At 44.3% G+C, this 12653-nt stretch overlaps 1 protein-coding gene across 32 annotated transcripts in view; it reads left to right on the forward strand.

The window, feature by feature from the left end:
* The window catches only part of KTN1 (kinectin 1), a 484843-nt gene that overhangs the window by 409703 nt on the left and 62487 nt on the right, over positions 1 to 12653 (forward strand). For all 32 annotated transcript variants that reach the window (XM_085626790.1, XM_085626798.1, XM_085626810.1 and 29 more), the window contains 3 exons: positions 33 to 113; positions 5391 to 5480; positions 5564 to 5656. In XM_085626790.1, the coding sequence (XP_085482916.1) occupies positions 33 to 113; positions 5391 to 5480; positions 5564 to 5656 (264 nt within the window). The remainder of the gene's footprint in view (positions 1 to 32; positions 114 to 5390; positions 5481 to 5563; positions 5657 to 12653) is intronic.

Here is a 12653-nt window from a genome sequence, read left to right on the forward strand (position 1 = left end):
TTACCATACTGCTTTTTATGTTTTCCCAACAGAAGCATGGTGATTGGCTGTTGGAGTTTGGCAAGTTGGTGAAAGGGTGTGTGAATGAACCTTCCTCTTCAGAAAATGTTCAGGTGAGTATATGCCTCAAGCATTTTGCTCATTACAATTTTCGATTTTAATTACCAATTCACCACTTATTTCTTTACAGCAACTAGAAATGAACTGGACATTTAAAATCTTTTTATTGCTAGCCTTGCATAGAAATGTGCGAATGTATTGTTGAGCCATTTGATGTCTAAGATTTTTCCCCAAAATGTTTTTATTTTTGCAAAGGCACTAGAAAACAGTTGCACACATTCAGCAAATTCATTGAAATAACAAGTGTTTGCAATAGGTCTCGCATTTGCGAGATTTATAGCTATTGGGCATGAAAATATAAAAGCGGGTGTTGTGCTGCAACATAAAGCGCGGCACCAGTGTTGTAAATATGAAAGCGGGTGCCATGCTGAAATATAAAGTGCGGCGCCCATGCAGATAAGTTATACGCATGGCGGTCCGGGAAGCGGGCACCCTGCTAATTAAAAAAAGATTATATAAGCGGGCGCTGTGCTAATATATTAAGCGTGGCGCTCGAGTTGTTAATATGGAAGCGGGCTTTGTGCTGAAACCTAGAGTGCGGCACAGAAATGAGGAGCAGATAGTCAAGCAGAGAGGCGAAAAGCGGGCGCCATGCTGCAACATAAAGTGCGGCACCTGTATTAAAATGAAAACGAGCGCCCTGCTGAAACCTAAAACAGACACCATTGCTGACTGTGTGTTGAATGATTTGGGCAAGTCACATATAACAAAAGAAATGTGCAGCCACCATTAACAAACCTATAGCATGCTGAAAGTTTGAAAGCGTGGCTTAAAACTGAGGTGCTTTCAAAAAAATATATTCTGGCGTGAGCAGCATTAATTACGCAGCCGTAATTCTTAAAGCAAAAAACATAAGCTAAGATAAAGTGGAGACGCGCATCTTAAAAAACAAACAAGCGGTTGCAGGAGAGCATGTTTTGTGTGCAATAGGAGAAAGTTATTTAACAAAATAGTGCTCACAGACTGTAAATAAAACATACAGAGTTACAACACATGTAAGGGAGGCAGTCCTCCTGAGAGGTTACAGATGGAGAAAAGGAGGTATTAATGAGGGACTACTGAGCCTATTCACTAATCAAAAGCCACCATTTACAAAGGTAAAAAGTAACTGGAGCTAATTGAAAAGATGGGCAGAAAATGGGCAGAGCTTCAAGTCCATACCTGAATACAGCATGTCTCGAAGAGACAGCGCAAGTGCTGCCTAGGCGGTACCTAAAAATGTGCCTGTATCATTTAAGAAGTTCAAGAATCTAAATAGTTCAACCATTGGTCTGGGCTCTAAAACCTAACTTCAAAAGTGTTCCCATAATGGTTACATCACCCATCCTTTCTTCGCATTTCCATCTAGTGGAGAAACGTTTATGGCAGGTGGCAAAAAAACTTTTTTTCAGCCCCAATATTTTGATCACAGTACTAAATCCTGCATGCTTGAGAACTACCCTACATAAAGAACCGCTTGGGCTCTTTCTAAAGAAGTTTATTTTCAGATTATCAGATTCAACTATTGCAGCACATTATATCACTGTCAGCTTAGATTATCCTCCACTTTTTTCGAATTGTCAGAAGTTCATAATAGTTTTTACTCTGTAGATTCTGCCCCTAGTGCACACAAATTTATTTAGGGCAGCAACTTATGACTTCAGGGGTTCTGTCGCTTGTTATTGCTACTGAAAGTAATCGTATTAAGGGTATAAATTGTGGCACCTAGTAGTGCTTCATCTGGATGTCATTTTCACAGAAATCTGTTACTGGCATATATTACTGGGTTCAGAGACTTTTCTCAGTTGTGCTCCCACTTGCCAGGAAGTTGTGCCATGTTGCTACAGGGTGATTTCGTTCTACCTCGAAAGTGATGGAAGGCAAAACTCTACCGTGCCAAAGTCAGAATTGTAACACAGATCCCACCCCAAGTCGCGGCACCATTCATGATCCTGTTCAAGGAGTCATTCCCATGTGAAGTCCAGTTCTCTCTGTCTTGTGGAAAGTCAAACTTGAAGACTCAACATAAGCGCAAGAAGAGCGAATGGGACTCATCCCATCATGCCACTCAAAATTAAACAAGAAGATGACAGGGTGTAAGTAAAAAGGTCATACCCCACAAGTGCCTACAGACTCCAATCTGCTCCCACATTTGGTCTTGGAGTGCCCCGAATTCCCAAAACAAAAAAAGCTTTTTCAAATACTTCCAGGTCCATCTGGTGTGCTTCGGGCCCCAAGGGGTACCAGTTGAATCTCTGGCCCAACAGACCTACCTGCGCAACTGAATCCCATGATGCCCATGTCTGGGCCAGTTCCTTCACAGGTTCCTGCTTCTAAAACTAAAAAATTAACCCAGCACCCAAGCGAAATATTTTCTATTTATATAGCTGTCATAATACAACTTGTTCTGGTGAATAAACACAATATATAAACAGATGAATAGCTTTCCCGAGCAAAAAGTCACACAGTCCTGTATCTTGATTGTAGTTGTAGAAAATCTTTTATTGTAAAGCTCATATTCCGTTATTTATTAATATCACCACACAATTGCTTTGCCTTGCCAACGCGTATCATCCCTCATGGGACTTCTTCAGGGCTTGATAGAATTGTTGCTACTTTTGTTAACAGTAAGTGCGTCAACAAGCCAGCCTTCACAGCAATGTTGGACAAATCGTATATTGGTGAAATTCTCCCCAGATGAACCACAGTAGGTCCGTGCAGCTAGTGACTTGTGTTCTCTTTATTTATCTTTCTAACCAAAAAGTATATCGTCCAGTCACAAAGCGTCAATAAAGCAATGTCGCTTCCTGGACTTGCAGGATGCTCATTTCCACATCCCTGTCCTGCAAGCTCACAGGCATTACTTGCAGTTCAATGTATTCCACAAGCACCCATAGGGTTCACTATCAACATACAGAAGTCACACCTGAATTCTGGACACAGTGCAGTTTCGCATCTATTCTCCGAAGTGGAGAGTCCAGGACCTTTGAGCTATGATCCCAGTGTTTCAAACTCCATCCTGGAGTTTGGTGAGACTGACTCTGAGGCTGCTGGGTCTCATGACCTTCTGTATCCTGTTTGTGAAGCATGCTTAACGACACATGCTGGCTCTACAGTGGGATCGGAGGTCCCAGTTGGTACAGCACCAGAGGAATCTCTCCGACCTGGTCCAGATTGCGAAGAAAACTGCAAAAGATCTGCTGTGGTGGGTGACGAACTGTGATTGGGTCAGTGACAGACCCCTCTCCCTCCCCCAAATGGATCTGGCAGTAGTGACAGTGTTTCGCTTCTGGGTTGGGGCAGGTATCTGGTACAGGTGGAGATCAGAGGCATCCGGTCTCCAGCAGAATCTCTGTCCCATATCAACCTTCTCAAGCGGAGGGCCATCCACTTGGTATGGAAAGCCTTCCTCCCTTCCATCAGAGGGCAGCTGGTTTAGGTGTTAATGGACAACACTATTGCCATGTGGTACTGCAACAAACGGGATGGAGTGGGGTCATGTGCTTTATGCCATGAGGCCACGTGCCTCTGGACATTGCTGGAACGTCAGAATATCTTCCTGGTTGTACAACACATACCCACTCTCTGAAAACCAGGGCACCCAAACTCAGCCATTGATGCTTTGCGGATCACAAGTGCAATCTGCATCTGAAGGCACAAGGTCTCTTCCAAGAATTGGGATAATCTTTGCTCCATCTGTTTGCCAGTGCCAAGATGCAATCAACAGTTTTGAGCATGAAAGTTTCCAAAGCGGCTCTCGCAAGGAGACATGTTCCACTTAGATTGGAATTGGGGATTCCTGCAAGCATTTCTGCCAATACCCCTCCGGCCCAGAGTCCTCCAGAAGTTCAGGACCAACAGGGCTCAAGTCATCCTAGAGGCTCTGGACTGGGCACAAAGAGAATGGTATCCAGAACTCCTGAGCTTGAGCATTTGTTCTCAGATCAGGCTGCCCATTCTGGAGGATCTATCGTTGCAACAGTAGGGCAGGGTCTTGCACCTGCAAGCACTTTCCACCTTCATGGCTTGAAACTGAGCTGCGAAATTATTAGAGTGTTTGATCTACAGAAGTAGTTCCACCTTTAAGACTGAGGTAATGTATGATCATCATAAAGATAAAGTAAATTCATAAAGAGGAGTGCCAACAAGTAACAAAAATAAAAAGTATCTGGTTGCGTATTACTGTCTGAGAAGCATCCCCTCCTATATGCGTCCACCTTCCATGGTATTCATGACTTCATTAAAGTTCACATTAATCTTGAAAATAACTCTGTGGGGCATCCTCAAACAGAAGCTGTACCTAATTTATGGATTTCACAGAGAAAGGGAGAAAAGCTTACATGTTAAGGATGCTGAACGTTTATTCCCCGTCAGTCATGCATTAACATGTCATGGCGGCCCCTCTGATCCCTTCACATATTGAACAGTTTGAAGTTTAAAGATTTCTCCTCTTCTGTTATGTACTTTGAGTCCCTTATGTCCTTTAACTAAGTGATCACACCCATGTAAATTTAGAATCTGACCCCATCAAGTGTCATCTGTGATAAACAAAATATGGGAAAGCATTAAAAGAAATACCCCTATTTATCTCATGTTTAACCCATTGGTATCCCATAAAGAGCTTGTTTGGGTAGAGGATTAATGCCCACATATTCTTTCAGCCCTTAGAAAAGAGTCTTCTATTTATTGTCTGCTCTCCCTCAGCCCTTCACCTTGCACTAAAATGAAGAACCCTTAACAAATCCAGTATCCACACCATGCACTAACCATTGAAAAGTTTCGGTCTCCCAAAAAGTGTGAATATAAAATCCTAATCCTTATTCCCCGTACAGCTTGGATTTATCAAACCGATTATTTCGACTAAGGCTCATAACATTAGAATGTACATAACCAAGGCATATTGTACAACCTGTAAACAGTAGTATCATCTCCTGGTCTTCCCAAGAGTAATAACCTTTCAAAAGCTGCAGTCACAAATTGATCTTCACAGTGTATTTCTTTAAAACAAAAAACTCTTGGCGTGACTGTTAGGATGGCTAAAATTGTCCTTTCTCACATATGCTGTCCCCTGCCTCTGCAAAACAGGAACATTATCCTTTTAAGCGGGAGCCTAAGTGATCTGGTCAAGCTAACGGATATTTAAATTTAATTTTTTCTGATTGAACTGCCTGCATTGAGAAGCATTGATTTGTATGGCATGCCCATCATTGCCTTAATATCTGCTTTATTGAGACCATTCTACATATGTGATGTAGAATGTATTAACAATGTGTTATGTCTTTTTCATGTAGGTGATGGAGCAGAGGCTGAAAGAAGCTGAGGAAGTACATGTGTTACTACAGCTTGAAAGTGAAAAATACAAGTCTGTGTTGGCAGAAACGGTACCACTTAACAATTGTTCGAAATTGATTGATTTATTTCAAACCTATTTTATCGATCATTAAACTCTAATCGTTTTTTGTAGGAGGGCATTTTGCAGAGGCTACAGAGTAGTGTGGAAGAGGAAGAGGGCAGGTGGAAGATAAAACTTGAAGAAACCCAGAAGGAATTACTAGACGTATGTATTGTAAGAACAGCTCTTTGTGGTCTGATGTTTGTTATGTGGGAAAGTTCAGTTTCTCTTTCCAATTTTTTTTTTATTTAAGATCATTGCAAATGAGGAATGTTCCGTTTAAACAATAGTGAGCCACTGCTTGTTATGTTTAAAATATTAATAACACGAGGATCAGGTATACGTAATGTTTACTTTGAACCTAGATTTAGACTATCTGGTATAAAGTCAGACTACTGTTCATTTTTCTAATTATTTCCATCTCCTTAGAGGCCTTTCTAGAGCAACTGAAACCCACTATAAAAAAAGTGTTCAACCATTGTGCGGAGGAGGGGCTGGTCTCTCAAACCATGTCAGAGGCCAATATCGTTGTCATACCAAAAGAGGGCAAAGATGATCTGCTGCCCAAGAACTATAGACCCATATCACTAATCAATGTAGACTGTAAAATTTACGCAAAAATCCTGGCTACAAGATTAAACACTGTTCACATCCTAGAGCACACCTCCAGACTGACAGAGCCAGCAGTGGCTGTCGCCCTTGATGCCGAGAAGGCCTTCGACAGAGTTTCTTAGGCCTTTCTCGAGCAATGCATGCAGTCATTCAACCTAGGGCAAGCTTATATTAGGAAGGTGATGGCATTGTATGGGGACCCAAAAGCATGCATAGTTATTAATGGCTCACTCTGAACCGTTCCCGCTGCAACGCGGCACCAGACAAGGCTGCCCGCTGTCTCCCTCACTCTTTCTGTTGGCCCTTGAACCACTGATTAAGGATATCAAGACAAATGCCGAAAAAAAGGGAATCAACATAAGGGACGTGGAAATTAAATTAGCCGCCTATGCGGACGACATTCTTAGCGTGACAGAACAGCCTACGTCCTCTATTGCAGCCGTGATTGATTCCATAGAATTATACTCAGTACACTCAGGATATAAGCTCAACAGGGACAAATCAGAATGCAAACCTCTCAACATCCACACCTCCAGGGACTCCCTGGGAGGATCTGGACTGACTTGGGAAACATGCTTTATAAAATACCTGGGGATCCACTTTGGTAACGACCTCATGACCACACTAAACCAAAATGAGAAACTACTATTAGAAAAAATAAAGAACCTGCTTGTGTCCTGGTCCCCCAAATTTATAACATGGTGGGGCAGAATAGAGACAATCAAGATGATGATTACTCCAATGATCAACTACCTGGTGAGCATGCTACCCCTGCTGCTCAACGATGACTTCCTCCGCAAAGTGGATAAACTAATCAGTAACTTCCTATGGCGGGGCAAAAAGGCATGCATTAGTTTAAAAAACTAAGAATAGACAAAAAACTGGGAGGGTTAAACCTAGCTGACTTTAGAACATACCAAACTGCATTCCTGGCAAAACAAGGAGCCTGCTGGCTGTCACCCCCCCCCAAGCCATAATGGCTACAGGTGGAGCGGGCCATTTTAAACAACCTCGAACCGCTGGTACTACTGACAGCTAACAAACTCGTACAAACCTCCAGCCCAATCCTCAAAAACACTAAAATAGCCCTACTAAAAATAGACAAGAAAATGGAAAACTTTGTAAAGAACTCGAAATGGGAATCCGTCTAGTCCAACAGCAAGTTCAAATACAAGGGTCAGTGCCTAGCCTTTGAAGCATGGATGGAGAAAGGTATATCGCACCCAGCCCACCTAGAAGAGGAAGGCCTCCCCTGCACGTTCGACATACTGAAGGACAAACACAAACTCCCGGCAATGGAGTTCTACAATTTCCTAAAAGTCATGACAGCCCTAACAAAAGCCAATCTCTCGCCAGCCACCCAGTCAATCATGCAGTATATGACACGAATCAATAGAATAGGCCACCAAGTATCACACCTCTACAAACTACTCCGCCCAAACGCCACCAATCGTTACAATAACTGGTTAAAACAAACCAATACCCCACTCAGCGAGCAGGAGCTAGCTCTACTCTGTCTGGAAAACACAAGGGGCCCCTGAAAAAAGGATGAACCCTAACAGGGATATCAATCATTTGGAAAAAAACACGTTTTTTCCAAATGGCTAGCTCTACTCTGGTCATCCCCCTCACGAAACAAAATGCCACCAGCACTATCACAAACAAAATTCTGGCTACTCCATAAGACCTTCTGGACCCCCGCTCGCTTAGCCTCACTGGACCTCAGAGAGAATGACTTGTGCTGGAACTGCGGGAGCGAAAAGGGAGATCTAGTACACCTAATCTTCTACTGCCCAAAAATCTAAGTTCTGGGAGGAAATCTTTGACTTCATAAAGAAGGTGCTGGGGTGTACACTAAAACCAGAATTCACCTCCCTCGCCACCGCATTCATAACCGCACGATTCCCGGCACAGCAAGACAGGGACATTCTAGATCTCCTACTGACCTACTAAATTGGTCCTGTCCAACTGGAAGGATACTGCAAAGACGTCATTGTTTAACTGAGTGACATACTTCAGAAGCGCAGATAGCACAGCCCTACAAAACTCACCCTGGAGACCAGCGATCAGGGGGATGTGGGAGTCGCTAGACACGTTCCTGGACGCCTACGAACCCCCGTGAGCCCATCTGGGCCCTTTAGAAGGGAACTCTGCCCCCACACAGGGTTACAACCCCAGACTTGGTTCATAGCGAGAGAATACTTCTTGTAAATTACCTTTACTCTTTCTCTTCTTGTCTCGACCCTCTTTACCACCTCGTCACACTGTTCTGGTGTTAGTGACATACTGTTCCACTCTGCTACTTTCCCCATAGTACTTTTCTTTCTAATGGCTGCTTCTAACTACAGATTCTTCACCCTTAGAATATCGCCAGATTGGATCTAAAAGCTTACTCAGTAGGGATTCCATATGGTTGTGTGACGGACCCACTCTAAACCCTAAAAACACCCTTCCCCCCCCCCCCCCCCCCAAAAAAACCCAAACCCACCCTAAACCACAAAAATACCCTTACCACACAGAAATCCATACCTACCCTAAACCATAAAAATAACCTTGCCACCCAAAAACCCATGCCCACCCTCATTATATGATACACTTATCTGCAAAATACTTACATTTTCGTTCGTAAGGCATGCGTGGTAAAGGCTTATTCATTGTAAAAGTCTGCATGGTAAAGACGCATGTGATGTAAAGCCTGCGTGATCAAGGCATGCAAGGTTCAGACATCGTCGTACACACTGTTTCCTATTCCGGATGCAGGTGGCACTGTGCGGCTCGGTGGAGACTTTGTTTTGCCTCAGAACCGACAGGCTACATTGTGTGCCAATTTTGTTTATCCTTTGTGATGCACATCCACCTGTGATAAGTAGAATCAAATGTTTTCAAACTATTGCGTCCGACAGATGGGTCTTTCAGATAGGTGATTAGGGCTAAGCCCTTCCAGTTCTTGTCGACCCGGGTTGTATATTCCACCCACATCAGAGCGGCTTTCAGAGGAACATCTGTTGATCTTCTTTTGCAAGAGGTCTAGACTCTGCTCTCTGAAGGAACCATAGACAGAGTGCTAAGTTCAGAAATAGAGACTGGTTGTTACTCCCGATATTTCCTAGTGCCGAAGAAGACCTTTGTCTTGTTTTTTTTGCTCATCTCTCTGAATGCCTTTCTACACATGACATTTTCAAAATGCTGGCCCAAGTTCTATCTGGTCAGTATTGGGGAGACTGGAAGGTTACAGTGGATCTGCTGGCCACTTACTTTCATGTGCCCATTCTGCAGTCCTTCAGGTGTAGCCTGCTTTTCTAGGTCGGCAGGCGCATTTTCAGTTTGCCCTGCTCCCCTTCGGCCTTACCAGTATCTCTCAGGTGTTCATGAAATTGATGTCCTTGGTCACAGGCATTCTTCGAACGTTGGAGGGGGTGCCAGTTTTCTCCTACCTCAAAGTCTGGCTGTTGAAGGTGAGCTTGACACAGTCAGTTGTAGACCACCTCTAGACTACAGCAAACCTCCTGACATTGTTGGGGTTTTCGATCATATGAGTCAAAGTTACACATGAAACCTTTGTAGAGGCTGCCTTTTATAGGAGCTGTTGTGGACATGGTGCTGTTCAGGGCTTTTTTGGTACACCAAGTCCAGGACAATCAGGCTACGATCCAGCTGCTTCAGCCTCCATCCTGGATTTTGATGAGCGGCTACAAGCTTTTTAAGGCCTGCCGGCCTCATGAATCCTACTTGTCCAATTTTCCACATGTCATATGCAGGTTCTGCAGTAGGATCTGAAGTCTGTTGGCCCAGCACCAAGGAAACAAGTTGGATTTCATCCAGGGTACGCAGGAAACCGCGTATGATTTGTTGTTGTGGTTGCTGTACTGCAACCTGACCAGTGGCACACCTCTCTCCCTTCCCCACCTAGAGCTGACGGCGGTGACTGATGCATCCCTGCTGAGCTGGGGAGGTCATATAGAGATCAGAGAACTCTGCGCTTTAGCAGAAATCCAGCACCACATACGTCTGTTGGAGTTGCAAGTCATCAGCCTGGCATTGTCAGCCGTTAGTCTGTCAATCTATAGGAAGCTGGCTCCATGCCAATTTTAGCACAGAGACCGCACTCCTAGAAATAGTAGAGCATGTCTAGAGTTCCCTTGATAGGGGAGGAAAAGCCATGCTGCTACTGCTCGACCTTACAGCAGCGTTTAACACCATGCCCCACCTTAAGCTTCTCGAGCTTCTTCACGAGATAGGATAAGACACCTGGCCTTCAACTGGTTAGCATCATTTCTGGACAGACCGACTCAGGAAGTCTGGCTACCACCTTGTACAGCACAAGCCAAACCCCTGTCTGTGGGTGTTCCGCAGGGCTCGGCCCTCAGTCCCACTCGTTCAATGTATATCTGACACCCCTTGCTATTCTCATGGAGTCTCTGGGCGCAAAAGTCATCTCGTAGGCAGATGACACGCAGCTTCTGTTTACATGCGAGAAAGGCATGGTCTTAGATGGGAACTTGATTTCCTGCTGTCTCACCAAGGTGTTTCAGCGACTGGAGTTGCACCATCTGAGATGCAACCTGGATAAAACCGAGATCGTGACCTTTGGAGATGTCCTCACAAATTTGTGGAAGCCTGTTGGACGAACAACCTGCCGCACCCTGGCCTCCCTCAAAACTGTGTCAAGAATCTTGGAATCAAAATAGATGGCGCCCTTACCTTCCTTCTGCAGATTCAAGCTCTTGCTGGGTCTTGCTTTAGCGTGCTCTGCATGCTGAAAACATTTCTTCTACTACTATCAGAGTGTGCTGGCAGAAAGGTTGTGCAGGCCCTTATTACGTCTAGATTAGACTATGGGAATATTCTGTACCTCAGCCCCCTGACTATCTCCTTAACAGACTACAGGTGGTTCAGAACTCTGCAGCAAGACTACTGCTCAGACTTCCTCCCAGGTCCCACATGACCCCTCACCTAAGGGCCCTGCTCTTGCTCCCGGTGAAAATGAGGGTGGCTTTTAAAGCTATGGTCCTCATGCATAAGGCCTTGCACTGGACGGGGGCATCCTATTTCAAGAAGAGAATCAGTACTTATACCCCCGCTCGCACCCTCCGATCTTCCTCGGCGTGCCTGGCAAAGTTGCCCCGCATTGATCGCCTCAGAATGGGTTGGAGATCCTTTTCCTATTTAGGACCTCTCTTCTGGAATGGACTCCCACTAGATCTTCGGCTTATACACAGCCTTGATATGTTCAAGAGGAAGCTCAAAACCTTCCTAAACCCACGGCCAGTCCGACTCCTCCTATGCCAGCGCCGGGACACTCTGCCGAGTAGCAGTGCGCTTTTTAATAATATAACATAACATATAATGGACCAAAAAGAGGTACACTGTTTTAAGAGTCCAGGCAAACCCCAAAGGGGTGTGGGCGAGCAGTTGGGCACATCAGAGGGTAGTGCTAAGCATTTATTACACACACAAACTCCGTAAATGAAAAGCACACTAATTAAAGAAATCCGACATCAATTTACCAAAATAACACATACTTTTATATAAATTTTAGATACCAAGATCATCGCAATCGGATAAGTACTTTTCTAGTTATCTAGTATTGGATATTTAATAGATTCACATGCTTGAATAATTTTCCGTTGTTGAATTTGGAGTCCCATGGTACCATAGTAAAGCGGTGTGTATAACTATCATAGGCTATAACGGCACTACGTCATCATAATAGCCTATCTATGTTCTTTTTAAAAAAGGGCTAAACTTGAACTATGACCAATCTGGTGCTAGCACCCTCTAGAACACTCCCAAGAAAGGATGATTCCCTCAGTTTCACCGCACATTGTGTGTGAACGGAGTCTCCCTGAGCTCAGCTCAGTTTTTTTCTAGAGGAATATTGAAAGTTGCTCTATATTGATAATGTCTGATGACTCGCTTAAGGATTGCCTTTACTGCCTCTACCCCCACCACAAGGTAAGAGTGCCAAATTTATCGCACTTTCTCTTCTAAAACCTTGAAGGATAGGGAGGGGAGGCTTTTTGACTTAAAAAAGAAAAAGCTTAGAGAACATCTTTTGATGATGACAGTGATACCTCTTCCTGGTCTCACATGAGAGCTAGGTCCAATGAAGGGACTTCTAAGGATAGCAGGTAATCCCTGAAGACTTCTCATCAGGATAAGGACTCTAAGAAAAAGGAGAAACAAACCATTGTCCTCAGAGACAACCTTGTATGCGCCAGCTACACCTTCTAAAAGGGATCACCCTCGTTCCTCCTCCTCAGACCCGTTGACAACAAATTGCAAATCCTCCTTCAAGGCCCCGTCGACAGCAACATCATCGATTACGATATTACAGCCACCATAGACGCTCCCATCTCGTCGATCAAAATTGCTCATTCATCTTAACTCCTGTCAACGCCCCCGTTGAAAACCTCGGCAAAGCTACCGCCATCAAGGATGGGCCGATCCATCATCCCTTTGACTATGACTCCACAGACGATGATCCTGTCGACCATGATTCCATCGACGACAGTCCCATTGACGACGATTCCATGTACGATGAGGGGCA

The sequence above is a fragment of the Triturus cristatus genome, chromosome 9 (genome assembly GCF_964204655.1).
Source record: "Triturus cristatus chromosome 9, aTriCri1.1, whole genome shotgun sequence".
In the NCBI taxonomy this organism is placed as follows: domain Eukaryota; kingdom Metazoa; phylum Chordata; class Amphibia; order Caudata; family Salamandridae; genus Triturus; species Triturus cristatus.